This window comes from Drosophila eugracilis, unplaced genomic scaffold (assembly GCF_018153835.1).
Source record: "Drosophila eugracilis isolate 14026-0451.02 unplaced genomic scaffold, ASM1815383v1 contig_575, whole genome shotgun sequence".
Classification (NCBI taxonomy): domain Eukaryota; kingdom Metazoa; phylum Arthropoda; class Insecta; order Diptera; family Drosophilidae; genus Drosophila; species Drosophila eugracilis.
In genome coordinates this window covers 776,809-790,642 of record NW_024573454.1, presented here as the reverse complement: position 1 = coordinate 790,642, position 13,834 = coordinate 776,809, and the positions used below count along the sequence as shown (strand labels likewise).

The following is a 13,834-nucleotide window of genomic DNA, read 5'->3' as shown; positions in this document are numbered from 1 at the left end:
GATCAGCTTTTTTAAACTATTATAAGAAATTTTAAAGCTTTAATATAATCTAACAAATATTCTTTCAAACTCTGTGCTATCTGTCAATTAAACTTTTTTGTCAATGAAATGTAAAAATTAAAGTAATTTTCAGAATTATTTATTATAGAGTATTATATAAAGTAAAGTTCTATATGTTTTAATCCCAAAGTTTTATTTTTTCTCTTTTGAATAATATTTTTCGTAATTTTAAAATTGCCATAATAACAGAGACGTACTCACGTGCGGATTTTCCTAACATTTTAATAATATCATCTCTATCGTTCTCTGTGCTTAACGTAAGGACTTGCCATCTCTATAAACGTAACCATCACCCGTTTCTTAAAACGTAACCAAAATTCGATCAAAATAAATTTGGAATATTACAGAAATAATCATTTGCATATAGAAAATGAACCTACCTGGCCTTCTCCAGCTTAAGAGAGTGCATTAAGGCAGCATTTCGCAACGAAAACGTAGTAATTAGATAAAAGCGGAGTCATGGAGGAGAATATGTGGTAAATAATAAACATTGGGTTTGGGGCTACGTCAACAATTGACAATTAGTCAGGGAACCTTAGAGATTCAGCATCCCACTTGGGCTGTGAATTATAAGGTATGATTTTTAGTTGCTACCAATGCAAGGGCATTTTCTCGAACAGACGACCATTTGTTTCGGTGATTGAGTCAGCAGTTGGTAGTAAGGCGAGGGGATGCGGGGCACCTGGGGTGTGGGTGCTCCGCGTTATCAGCAGCTGGTTATTTAGACACGTTGACGTCGCCTTCTCCCCTTGTACATAACTAAAACAAGCAACTGATTATGATGAATCTCTCTCTTTAGGATCATTGAGTTGGAGTCGGCGCTACTGGACGACTGCAATGTCAACGACATATATGGCATTTGCCAGGGAAAAGCCCTGCCAGAGGCACTGCGTCCGGATGTGTGGCAGGTTTGCCTCGATGTACGACACAAATCGGATCAGATGTCTCTCTTCAACGAGATCTACGACCTGCCCTTCCAGAGCAAATTGCGCGAGGATTGCCAAAGGCACGTCGATCGCATGGGAAACGATGAGGAGGACAAGGTCTCTGTGGTCTCCGACCTGGAGTCCATCATTACGTTCTATTGCAAAAACAGAAATTTGCAGTATGAGCCGGATAACGGATGGATTGAGCTACTACTCCCGCTGTTCGCCTTGAAACTGAATCGCTCGGATACTTTCAATCTGTTCGAGTCCATTAGGGACACTTATATTCCTAAGGGCTGTAGACCCAAAGGAAACGTCTTCCATGTTTTTCGTCTGCTCTTGCTCTACCACGATCCTGAGCTTTGCACCCTACTGGACACCAAAAAGATAACGCCCGACTTGTATTCGCTGACCTGGTTTCAGTCGCTTTTTGCCTCCTGCAGCAGTCTTTCGGTTATCATCGCCATGTGGGACTTATACTTTCAGAATGCTGACCCTTTTATGGTATTTTTCCTGGCACTGATTATCCTGATTAACGGAAGGGAGCAGATCCTGCAGATGAGAAGCTCGTCCAAGGAGGAGATCATCAAGTTCTTGGGCCTTATGCCATGTGCCCTGGAATTTGACGATGTCCCCGATTTCTGCTCTTTGGCTCAGTACTATGCGCTTAAGACACCCACTTCATTTAAAACTGACTATTTAAAGGCGCTTTACGGCAAACAGAATGATACTCCACGCAGTCAGGAGGAGGCTAACAAGGTATCACAGGCCCTGTGCCTGCCAGTCTCCGTCTACGAGCTAGTGGAGAACTCGGCCACAGAATTCCCGGTGCCGGATGCAGTACGCTTTTTTCTTGTCGATTGCCGACCAGCTGAGCAGTACAACGCTGGCCATTTGTCCACGGCATTCCACCTGGACTGTAACCTGATGCTCCAGGAACCTGTCGCCTTCGCCACAGCCGTCCAGGGTCTCCTTACTGCCCAGCGGCAGGCCATCGAGGCCAACTCAAATGCCGGTGGCGAGCATCTGTGTTTCATGGGCAGCGGTCGCGTCGAAGAGGACCAGTACACCCACATGGTGGTGGCCTCATTCCTGCAGAAGAACACCCATTATGTGTCGCTGCTGACCGGTGGTTACGCATCCATCCACGACTACTTCGGCGACCACATGGCCGATTGCCTAGAGGATCACAATGTGCGCAAGTGCCTCGTCTGCCAGCAGCACAATGTCGAGCAGGTGAGATCCGAATGCTTCGCTAAAAATATTCATTTGACTTATAAAATTAAAATTCTTCTTTTGCAGACAAAATCAGCGCCGCTAAAAACGTCAACGCCATCTTCTACAGACTTATTTAGCAAGTTCTCCGCCGCCATGAAGTCAAAGTCTGCTGAGGTCAAAGGCAAACTACTGGACATCATTGTAAATCCGAGTGCTAACGGCGGAGCCTCCGCTAGCGGTTCCAATGGTGTGCAAGCTGCACCAGCACAGGAACGCCATGTCAGTGCCAAAGAGCGGAACGGAAAGCGATACCGCAATGTGGCGCCTGTTTTCAGTATTGACGATGAGAACGAAGACGCCTTAGACGGAGTGGAAGAGCGGGATGACCAACCACTGGCCGGCGATGGAAAGGAGATTGTGAATCTGAGCCAGTACTTTAAGACGGCCGACATAATCAACGCATTCAAGTGCCAGGAGGTGCACATGAGTGGCTATATGTATGACAGTCACTTGATTATCACACCCGGCCAACTAGTAGTGCTACGGGAACTGGGACGTGGCCAGGCGCAGATAATGGTGCGTCGCCCGCTGGCCAGCATTGTTAAAATTACGGCCAAGAAACGACATCGTGACCTGATCACCTTTAAGTATGGTTTTCCCGATGGCGACGGCCTGCTCATCACAGACATGGACCGCTTCCTTATCCCGGATGCCGCCAAGGCAACGGCCCAGGTCTCCAAGCACATTATGAAGGTGCTAGACCACGACAAGTAGGAGAGACCGAACATCCTCAGCTTGCTTCTCTGGTTTTCCCCTTACCGCGCATAAAGCTTTATTTCTTACACAATCAGAGATGGACAGAAACTGATACAATATCAGAAGATACACAAAGTGCAATGCGCCCGTGAAAGCGCTGTAACTAGTTTGTAATTGGCAATGTTTTCCTTTTAGTAGCAGACAAATTGTAGTTCATATTGTAAACGAAGGCCTGGCTGCAACTGTAACATAGAGCACTCGATGCAGAGTCCGAAGAGAATAATGGAAAGTAGTCCCAGATCACATCGCCAGCAAGTCCTGCCCTTGGCCCCAGATTTTCTAAATTTCTAAGTGCAAAGAAAGGAAACCTTAACTGAAGCCTTGAGACTTACAACGTGTAAATGAAAAGAGTAACTAATATTTATTGCAATTTAAACCAAACAAATAAACATGTATTATAATCGACACAATCAAAAATTCATCTTTTCGTTTGCCTGTGAAAATATCTTTTAAACTTCTTGTTTTTCCAGCAGCGGAAGGTCACTGGTTATGGTTTCTCGCTTTGTATCCTGATGACCCTCGACTGGATTTTTTGCTGCAGAGAGTTGTCTTCGATGGAAAGTGCGATATAACCATGCCAGCGGAATTAATAGGGCGATTAGCACTATAATTGGGCACATAGCGATGATGCCTAATGGATAGCCTTCGACAGCTTGTAGTTTTTCCTGATCCAACTTCAGTTGGGTTACGATCTTAAAAAGTTGATCGAATGATTCCAGGATTCCGACTTTAAGAGGGGACTTGCTAGTCAACTGCAACGATGCATAACCATTTTTCGAGGGTAGTCTTCTCTTGGGTTCTCCTTGAAGCGTGACAACTGAACTTCGGACGATGCAGTCACTCTGAATGCTAAGAATTCCACTGCCATTTATCTTGAGTTCCTGACTAGCACCAGAGCACACTCCCATTAAAGAAAGCTCCTTGGTAAGGGCCACCATCCATGAATTCGGTGAAACCAGCTGTGTCCACATGCTGCTCTTCTCCACTTGACGGAAAGTGCAGACTTTGGAAGATTGATTCCGGATTGCCGCCAAGGAACAGGCAAAACTATCATCACCATTTCCGTATGTTACTTGGTTGTGCTTACAAATTATCCTTTCTGCGGCCAATTCAATGCAGTCATCGAGGTTCTCCAGTGGAAAAAATCTGTCCAGGTGGTCGTTGATGCCCAGATACGGTGTTTCGGTGTCCAAAAGTTGGATGCTGCCATTATGTACCCGAGGAATGGGTGTCAAGCGGTAGATATTAAACTGTTCCACATCGATTAGGGGCACTTTGATTTCAAAGACCATCTGTTCGTCCAACTGATGAAGGATTACAGTGGCTATACGGTAAATATCAGAAATTGAGAACTGGTCGAAGGGCAGACTTAGACCTCTTGGTAGATGGCCATATATTTTAGATATCTCCGCCTGCAATTGCTCTATGGAAAGGACTAGGGGACTTAGTTTTCCTTGATGGGCGGAATGCATTGCTTCAAGTATGGCCTCCTGTGATCTTCTTAATTGGGTGCCCAAAAGTGATAGTTCATTTAGCAATCTCGGGGCAACCCAATCGGGTGCTTCAGTTCCATATTGTTCCTTTGGACTTAAAGGATCAATTGTGTGTTCAAGTAGAATTACGTTAACGTTTTTTGTGCTGTCGATAGTACTATATGTGTTATTAAACGTATTGGTCATGCCATCTTCATCAAGGGAAATGCGTTTGAACTTAAAACCCGTCGAATTCCTCATTAAAAGTGGTCCATCTTCAAGAATAGTGTCCGCATATTTAAATAATTCAAAAAATTTAGGACACTCTTGCTTATGATAAGGACAAATATCTGCAATATCAGTGCGGATCTTTTCAAAGGCTTTTATTGCCGGAAGAAGTGAATCCAAATTAAAGCTCGTATATATGGTCCAATCTTCAAAAGCTATAGAAGCACGACCGCTGTACTCCACAAAAGTGCCAAGACTGTTATTGAATCCCTTAAACACCATTGGATTTTCATCGTAGTTTTTATTTACATTAGTCTCATAGGAGAGAGATACTAGTAGTACAGAGATTAGAATAACCCGAAAAGTTTTGGAAATCATTTTTCGAGCTTTACGATTCAAAGGTCCGTTGTAAACTGAAAGTGAGCTCCCAAAAACTGAGTAGGAAAGGTATTAAATGTAATTTGATTTTCCTGATTTAGCAATTTTATCGGATATATATATGTATATAATGTTAACGTATAAGACGTTGCATTCATTTCTTGCAAATTAAGCAAGAACGTTTTTAGACTTTTATTTTTATATTTTATGAAGTTGTTCTGACTTAGTGCTTAAATAATGTTTTCTTATTTTCATGACTTTAATGTATATATACTTTATATTAGTTCGTCGCAATCATCACAATGTCTTAATAGTATTCATTACTCAAAATATACATCTATCAAATATTAATTTAAGGCATACAGCGTTTAACATTATATACACCTAAACGTAATAATCTCAAAGTTCTTTACAATTTTGACATTTATTTAACTTAAAATCGATTAGTATATATAAATTAACAATATTTAAAAATATTCAACTTAAAATTATAAAATAAAAGATCTTATTTACATAATAACCAGTGTCATAAGGGCATACCTTGCGCCATAGAAGCACACAGATATGGCCAGGCAGTAACGCAGCTCTTTGCAGATTCGACGCAGGCGCTTTAGAGGTTTACCGAGCTGCCTTGCCAGGGAACTACGTAAGCAGGCTCCTCTGACGGTCCGCAAATCTTTATCAATGGAAGTGACGTAGGTTGTGTGCAGGCTGGACGAAAAGCGGTCGACGGGTGGTTGTCGAGAGTCGGAGATGGGTGGGACTGGGTCTGTAAAAGCAACGGCCAACGGCACGGAATCGGGGCCAGTACGTTAAAAACTGTTGCACTGCTTCGCTGGGACGTCAGTTCATTCAGAACAGTCGAAGTGAGCAGACCACTGGAGGAGAAAGGACACCAGAGACCAGGAGTCGAAGTCGACCTCCCACCTCCAGCTAGATCCGATTCCGAATCCTATTTGGGACAACAACATTCAGTGAAGTGCACCCAGAAAAACAAAACCGTAAACATGCCACAAATATCGTTGCCCAGCAGCAGTTTGCTGGTAATTCTGGCACTGATCCTGTGCCTCAGCCCGCTGATCCGGGCGGTGCCCGCCTCCGTACTTGCCCAGGACACGGAGCTTTCCACCAGCGCCAATCATAAGCTCCAGCAGCAACAGAAGCAGCAGCAGCAGCTGGAACAGCAGCAGCAACAGCCGGCAGCAGGTGAGTGCCAAAGTTCAGTTCAGGTGGAACAGCTCCGCCCACACAAGCCACTGTTTAATGCTAAAGGTCATTGGGAAATTTCGAGTTTTCATTTTTTTTTTTTAAAAACGTTCGCCCCTAGGCGAAATCAGCAGCTCGTCGTCTGCGTAGGTGGGCTGCTGATTTTTGAGGGGTCTGGGCTTCGGGCATCCGCTCGAGTGGCTCCATCTTGGAGCTCATCTCATTTAGTATTTTCCATTTCCCATATTTCCCGCTCATCGTCCTCCGTCGTTTGTCGTTCTTTTGCCAGGAAATTGCGTAGGTGTTTTACGCCAGGACGACAGCTGTCGCCTTCGCTGTCGCTGTCCCTCTCCCTTTCCCTGTCCCTATTAAGTCCCCCGCTTTTTGCACGGTTTCACAAATTTCCATCCTGCGGTTGTTGTTCTTACACTGGCTTAGTGAATCATTACTGTCCTTACACAGTAAGAAAAGTGATCTTAATCAAAAGGAAATTCAATGAAAAAAAAAAAGTTAAATGAGAAATAATTATAACTTCCTCCGCTTGTATTCAAAAGTTATGCAAAATTTGGTGTTAAAAAGTTTTGAAGCTACAAAAGAGAATGATTTTTTACACCTATTTTAACTTAAAAGTTGTAATTTTTCTAAAAAAAAAAATGATTACCAGAAAAACTAAAATAAATAATAAATAAAAACATCCATAAGTATTTATAAAAAATTTTAAAAACGAAAGTAAATTTTCTATGCTTTTAAATTATAGCCAACCATTTTTTCTCAGTGTACTTACATTGTACATGTATGTAGCTAAGAGCCCACCAACACAAGCACACAGGAACCTACAGCGCAGTTAAACATCGCGTAGGCGTTCGCCACACAAAATGGCGGCCAGCCTCCTTTGTGCACACATATTTATGCACCATGTATACACGTACTCACCGTGTGTGTGTTTGTGTATGTTTTGCCCTCCCCCCTTAGCTGTTAAAGTGTGCGTACGTGCGCGCGATTTCATTTCTATTTTTAGAAAGCGAGTTAGGCGAAAGTTTTTAGCCCCTTCTACGTATTCAGCATTTTCTGCTAGCCTGGCGCCTTTCGCCTAGCATCGTCTTTCACCATTCACCACATCTTGAGAGAAAGTGGGTGTAAACCAAACCACCCACTACCCACACCTCCTTTTCACCGCAGCATTGAGCCTTTAAGTAGGGAGTAACCAGCTCAAGCTGTTAAGCCTTTTCGATCCCATTTCTCGCTTGCCAACCCCACCTCGATTTTCGAATTACGCCTGAATGTATGCAACACGTTCGTTAGCTTCACAAACCGCAGAAAGTAAGGCCAGAGAAGGCAGCCGGGCTTTGGTCAAATGTCAATCGCCTAAAGCCAATGGCAGCCACATCAAAATGTCAAAAGCAGCTACCAGAAAAAATATTGGATAAATTGAATTGGGGTGGACAATCTGTAAGGAAAGTATGGTATTTAAGGCAATGAAGTTTTACAGAAAGTCTCGGCTAAGGAAAATTTCTACAAACTGAAAAGGATATTAAACTATTATTATGTAACAGAAAAAAGCCTCACAGATATCGCACAGTTAACTCAGATTATGCAATGAAATATTTCAATATGGGACTTAGATTGATCATAATGTTACATCTTTCTTGCGTTTTTATACACCTGTTTTTATTTATTTTATATAATTTAATCAGTATTCAACAGAAGCAAGACCAATTTATTTTAAAAATAAAAACCAAATCTCTAGGGATTTTGCCAGACTTGTCAAAGGTTCTTTAATCGCAATATAAGACTAATATAAGACTAATATAAGACACAATATAAGACTTTTCCTCAACTACAGATTCTTCAGTTCATTTTTCATAGCATACTTCAAGGTACTTGTCCCTTAGGAGAGTAAAAACACGAATCCTAATAGATTTCGCCCACACAACACTTTGCCCTAAATAGATTTATTACGTCGATGGGTGGGCGATGCTAGCTAGGGTCCCCCCTATCGTGTTTATTAAATTACATATGGCAGCTTAATGAGAAAGGCAAACAAGCACAGCCTTCAAGTGTCCAGCTGTTGGCACTCTTGACGCTCTTTAAAATGCAAAGTGGAAACAGGGTCCACCCCAAGAGCTTAATTTACGCACCAGCAGTGTCAGCAGTCAAGTGTGCACATTAAATATTTATAAAAGCAATGGCTGCTGGCCGTTCCTGTCACTCGTTGACATCGACTGGTTATGAAATATTCAGGGAAAGGCCAGGGGATCCCCAGTATCCATTCCAGTCCTGCAATCCAGCAAAAACCGCAGGCATTTCCAATCGCATTTTCCATACAAATTTTTCCATATGCCATGGTTATATTATTAAGTTATTTCTGTGTTTGCTTGGAGGGCGAAAAGAAACGCCCAAGGACTTAGCCATGGCGTTAATTGTGTTCATGTTCATGTCGTGTTGTCTGTGGTGGCCCGACTTTCTGAACAGCTGCTGGCTAAGGAGCCACCCACTGACACATACCATATACCATACACACCCCAACCAAACAACCAACCCCCTAATCTGTGCGCATGTATGTGTAGGTACGAGGTGTATGTGGGGAGCAAACAACTTGTTGATACTTTTACAGTTCAGTGAACACTTTTATAGAGAGAAAAAAAAGAGACGAGGACGACGTCAGCAGACGTCAGAGCTTTGCCAGCTCTTTTTTTTATTATTTATTTATTTATTTATTTATACAAGTACCAAGGTACTTGTGATGGACATCCGAGAGCAGGACATTTGCCATGCACATAAACATATTTAGAGGCAAAGGCGTGGGTGGGTATAAAAAGTGTAACACGAGCATTGTTGGTATTAAATGACTGCAGATTCTTGGAATCATTTAGCCAGAGGGAGACTGACCCAAGGACTCTAGGGGCTTTTGCAAACTGGGTTACGTGTAATCCATAAATTGCGACGCCTTAAAGTATGTACATTTTTACAATCCAGCTGGAATTTCAGAGAAAAGGGCGTAATATTTCTGAGAAAGAGCTCTTAATGCAAAATATTACTCGTTGCTTGGAAACTAAATAAATTACCTAGAAGTTGAGGTGGTTTCATATACAGGTACCTTATAGTTAAGCCCCTGTAAAGGTTAACCTCTAGGGTTAGGTAACAGATTAAAGTTGCCTTTTATGTTCTATCTAAAACAATATACAAATTTCTGAGCAGTCATTCACCATTTGATCCAAACTGTTTGTCATTTTATGGGCTACCATTATAGGATTGGCACAAGCTAATAACACATTAATCATTGGGCTCATATAAATCATAGCTATTTAGTTATCATTCCCTCTCCAGATGGCTATATATGTGATATGTAAGTTCCCAATAAACGACTATCAAAGCTCCATAGTGATAAGCCATTGATAAAAGTTCGACGAAAAATCCCCCAGTAAATATGGCTATAACGAACGCTAGAACCAACTTCAATGCTGGGTAGTTTAACTAGTTCTTTAGTCACGATCCAGATGGAAGCTTTAACTAAAACTAGATTGGATTTGGAGTTGGAATAACCACTCACGAGGTGGACCCATTTCAAGTGCTAACTGAAACTTAATTGGTGGCAGCTAGCACTTGATTATTGTTATCAAACGATCCGAGATATTGAAAACCGGGCCAATTAGCAGGCTGGAACCCCTTTTTTAATTCTCGATGCCATCCAAGCAGCAGGAGCAGAGGCTGGTTAGGGCAGGGGAATATGATTAGGATTAATAAGGTCAATCCATGGGACCCATCTGCTAAGGGCCAATGGGTGGCCTTCCTCCATTGGGGATTACATGGGGATATAAACATAAACATAAGCCCGCCTGTCAGGGCGCTAAAAGCAATTAGCGCAAACCGAGAAATATGCTCCGATGTATAAAACAATTATGGTACTCGTTTTGGTGGACGGCGGCTAATTGGTTTTGCGGTCACTTGGCTGCGGGGTTGCGAATTTATTGAATCAGCCTCGGGGGAAAATGGGAAATGGAAAATTGGAGTGCTGGCCCCCCAAAGCAGCGTGCAATGGAAAAATTTCAATTTCAATTTGTGTTACCCTGTTCGTTTTCTCTTTCTCTTCCTCACCTATTAGCGAAACGTTCGGAGGACGCGAATGGCGTGCCCACGGCGGACAAAAAGTCAAGTCCGGAAATTGTTCCCGCTTCCTTTAGTAATGCTCCCTCGGCCCGGAATAGTCCCATTCCGATCTCTAGCCAGCCGCAGCAACAGGTGCCATCCGGAGTTTATGCCCTGCCCTCGAACGAGGAGATCCTGGCCGCCGTAGCAGCTGCTGCCCAGAATAGCCAACAGCAGTTGTCGGAGGAGCCAACTCCTTTGGAGGAGGCAGTGGCCAGCTCTACGATGCGCAAACGAGGCATCAACTATGAGTACAACCCGTACTCCCTGGCCTCTAGCGATTATGGCAGTGATGTTCCCAGTGGCGTTTGGTCCGAGGACTACGAGGCCGCCGTTCCTGTCAGCTATGGCGAACGGGACATACAGGAGATTGATGATTATGTTCCGGAGAGAAGAGGTGGGTCTACTAAATTAACTCTTTAAGGACTTAACAAAAATATTAAGCAAAAGCAAAACTTCTGTTCTGTTTTAAGGCCAAAAATATTTTTACTTTCTTTTTTTTACTCAAAGTCATATTTTCTTATATTTACTTTTAATTTCTAGTGAGTGGCTCGAGTGCCCGAAACAAGGCCTATGACAATCTGCAAAATCTCCTCAATGCCGAGGCTTACTTGGAGAGCATTCCCCTCTCGGTTCCGCTGACCTATGCCAACCGGAACTACAATCTGGATGACCGGAACAAACGTGGAATCTACTACAATCTGGGCAGTAATGGTGCCAGTGGCCTTAGCAGCGGAAGTGGCTATAATAGCGAAAATCTTAACTTGAACAAATACCGACGGTTCAATGATATGCGGTGAGTTGGTTTGAAATGTGATTCTAAGGGGGCAACACTGCGTATGATTAATACGTCTTAAAGGTGTTAGTTAAGATACTTAAGATACTGTAAAGTTGGGAAATATAATATTTAAGATCTAATAATCTTAATTTATTTTAAAAAATAATTGTGGAATTTTCAGACTGAAACGCGACACCCAGCTGAACCCTGCTGATATGTTGGCCCTGGTTGCCTTGGTGGAGGCCGGCGAACGAGCGCGCAAGGAAAGCGATGTGGAGAACTCCGGACCCGTGCCGATGATTGCATCCGATGACCTGGACTATGTGCCTGCAGCAAATTGGTTAGATGTACCTGTACAGTCGCAACCCGCTCTAGTGGACTACTATGGAATGCCAGTGGACAATCAGAACCAGGTGATGCCCAAATACGAGTACGTGCCGCGCCAGCACAAGTACAGTGGAGTGAATAGTCGTAAGTCTGAATTAAATTCATACAATTAGGTATATATTTTATAAATTTTTTAATATTTTAATAGGTTTTGGTTCCTCGAGTCCGCGATATATGGTTGGCAAGAAGAAGCGTTCGATTAGCCAAAGCCAATTCATGAACGAACCGGTGGCCGATCGCGGATCCAGCTATAATGGGGAAAAGTACTTCTAAGGAGATACCCAACGCATCCGATAGTCTTTATAGTTATTAATGATAGCCACAGGCCCCACGAAGAGTATTTCTTGTTTTTTTGAACATTGAACACAAAATACATAATCCAAAGAACATACAAAAAGGAAAATTTCTAATTCAATTATAGTAATGAGATAGTGTCAAGGTCAACTCGTGTGCAATTTTTGCGTAGAATTTCAATTTTAAACCAAACTAACAAGAATTAAATTATTGTTAAAAATATATATATATTATATTGTACGTCAAAAACATAATCAAATCAATGTTTTTAGGTGATTTTGTCCCACGAAATCTAACTGTAAGCCTAATCGAAATGAAACCAAACCGAATCTATGCCACTTAATACACTGTAAGAAATCGATGTCTATGGCAAAACTACTGAAATGAAAGAAAAAAAAATAGCAAAACCAGAGAAACCGCAACTATCTGTATCTACTTGTGTAATACTTATCGAACTAGAGGCTTCCCGACTAGTACAAAAACCAAAAACAAAATGTGAAGAGAATATATATATATATGTATATGAATATATCGAATGGCAACAATCGCCAAAAACGGCTAGTTATCATACTTTAATCGAGCTCAGAAGCGACAATGGTCCTCTTTAACCGCTTTAATTGAAAACTCAAATATTTTTGAAGACATTTGGCGCCACACATTGCCATACACAATTTTTTATATAGAATCGCGCCGACTTGGGGACAAAACGATCTGACAATTGATGAGAATTTTAATCTTATATACTGAATATCCGCATCTAAACTATATATATATATATATATAAACCTATTATATGTATACAATATGCAAACTATTTGTCAAAATTAAACTAAAAATGGCTCAGAGCATAAATATTTTAAATATTATATGCCGACGAATGGCTAAGGTCGTATTTTTAATTTTGAATGAAATTGTCTGACTGTTTTTTGGTAATAATCAAATATACATATGTACTATGGAATATGATAAAAATAAATTATATATATATAATATATATTACTTATACAGAGATTTCAAATGCATTAATAGCGTATATATATATATGTGTGTGTGTGTATACAATACAATATATATATGTATATATATATATATATTTATGAACACTCAAGTAACTATAATATTACATATATATATTTTCCAATTACACACATTTTGGGTCTCTGAATATTTGGCCTTTATTTAACGCCTTAAGTTCTTTGCGCGAGCTTAATTTGAAAATATATTAATTTACAAGCAACTGATTTACGATTAAATAAAAAATAAAAAAACGTCTTTGGTTTGGAAACCAATGAAAAATTGGATAAATAGGGGGTTTTACAAATGGGAAGGTGTCTCTTTCGGGATCTCAGATATTGGAAAAGAAAGTGAAAAACTGAAAGAATTTTCCCCAACCCTAACAAATCGTAGAAAATGTGTCAATTTGGAGCTTACAACAATCATCATCAGTTACAATTAGAGGAATTGCTTTTTCATCTACGCAGCAACAGCTTCTCAATGAAAAAGTCATAAAAATGATTTTCTTTTTTCTACATTTTGTAGTCAAGTCGATCAAGTTTTGGGTAGGAAAAGTTAAATAATTGGAAATTTGGAAGACAATTCAATGAAAGCCAATTAAACAACTAGACACTTGGAATAGCTAGAAGCGGGTTGTCTGTGGACTTTCAAACGATGTGTGTGCCAAAAATTTAATAAAAACCAATTGGCCTCCGCACACGCGTCGACATCAATCGGAATTTTGGATGGGTTTCATCATCATCATCTCGTACTTTTGTACTTCTTTAATGTTCCATGCAGATACCAATGACACAAATGCATGTCCATCGGGCTAACCAACCAGATAACCAAGCAGCCATGAAGCCTCCATTGAAAACAAAGTTCTGGCCCGGACGCCTGATGAGCTCCAACTTTATGCAAACAAACCCGAA

At 41.3% G+C, this 13,834-nt stretch overlaps 3 protein-coding genes across 4 annotated transcripts; 2 read left to right on the top strand and 1 right to left on the bottom strand.

Moving 5' to 3' along the window:
• Positions 1-325: 325 nt before the first annotated feature.
• LOC108102652 (TBC1 domain family member 23) lies at positions 326-3,437 on the top strand. 2 transcript variants are annotated; one of them, XM_017207791.2, is made up of 4 exons: positions 326-342; positions 408-536; positions 860-2,222; positions 2,289-3,437. In XM_017207791.2, the coding sequence occupies exons 2-4, from the start codon at positions 520-522 to the stop codon at positions 2,976-2,978; spliced, it is 2,070 nt and encodes a 689-aa protein (XP_017063280.1). In that variant the 5' UTR covers positions 326-342; positions 408-519; the 3' UTR covers positions 2,979-3,437. The 2 variants fall into 2 exon arrangements, with proteins under 2 accessions (XP_017063280.1, XP_017063279.1); XM_017207790.2 differs by lacking the exon at positions 326-342 and having other exon boundaries at positions 349-536.
• On the bottom strand, positions 3,363-5,105 carry LOC108102654. Its single transcript, XM_017207792.2, has one exon. It carries the CDS (start codon positions 5,096-5,098, stop codon positions 3,470-3,472), a length of 1,629 nt encoding a protein of 542 aa, XP_017063281.2. The 5' UTR covers positions 5,099-5,105; the 3' UTR covers positions 3,363-3,469.
• Positions 5,106-5,910: 805 nt separating this feature from the next.
• LOC108102666 (J domain-containing protein DDB_G0295729) lies at positions 5,911-13,143 on the top strand. The gene is made up of 5 exons (XM_017207806.2): positions 5,911-6,304; positions 10,407-10,847; positions 10,994-11,246; positions 11,410-11,699; positions 11,764-13,143. Exons 1-5 carry the CDS (start codon positions 6,106-6,108, stop codon positions 11,886-11,888), a joined length of 1,308 nt encoding a protein of 435 aa, XP_017063295.2. The 5' UTR covers positions 5,911-6,105; the 3' UTR covers positions 11,889-13,143.
• The last annotated feature ends 691 nt before the right edge of the window (positions 13,144-13,834 follow it).

Coding starts and splice junctions, on each gene's coding strand:
- LOC108102652 (XM_017207791.2), top strand. Junction 2,223..2,288: donor AGCAGCACAATGTCGAGCAG/GTGAGATCCGAA, acceptor CTTCTTTTGCAG/ACAAAATCAGCGCCGCTAAA.
- LOC108102654 (XM_017207792.2), bottom strand. CDS start 5,098: ATGATTTCCAAAACTTTTCGGGTTATTCTAATCTCTGTACTACTAGTA.
- LOC108102666 (XM_017207806.2), top strand. CDS start 6,106: ATGCCACAAATATCGTTGCCCAGCAGCAGTTTGCTGGTAATTCTGGCA. Junction 10,848..10,993: donor TTATGTTCCGGAGAGAAGAG/GTGGGTCTACTA, acceptor TTTAATTTCTAG/TGAGTGGCTCGAGTGCCCGA. Junction 11,247..11,409: donor CGACGGTTCAATGATATGCG/GTGAGTTGGTTT, acceptor TGGAATTTTCAG/ACTGAAACGCGACACCCAGC.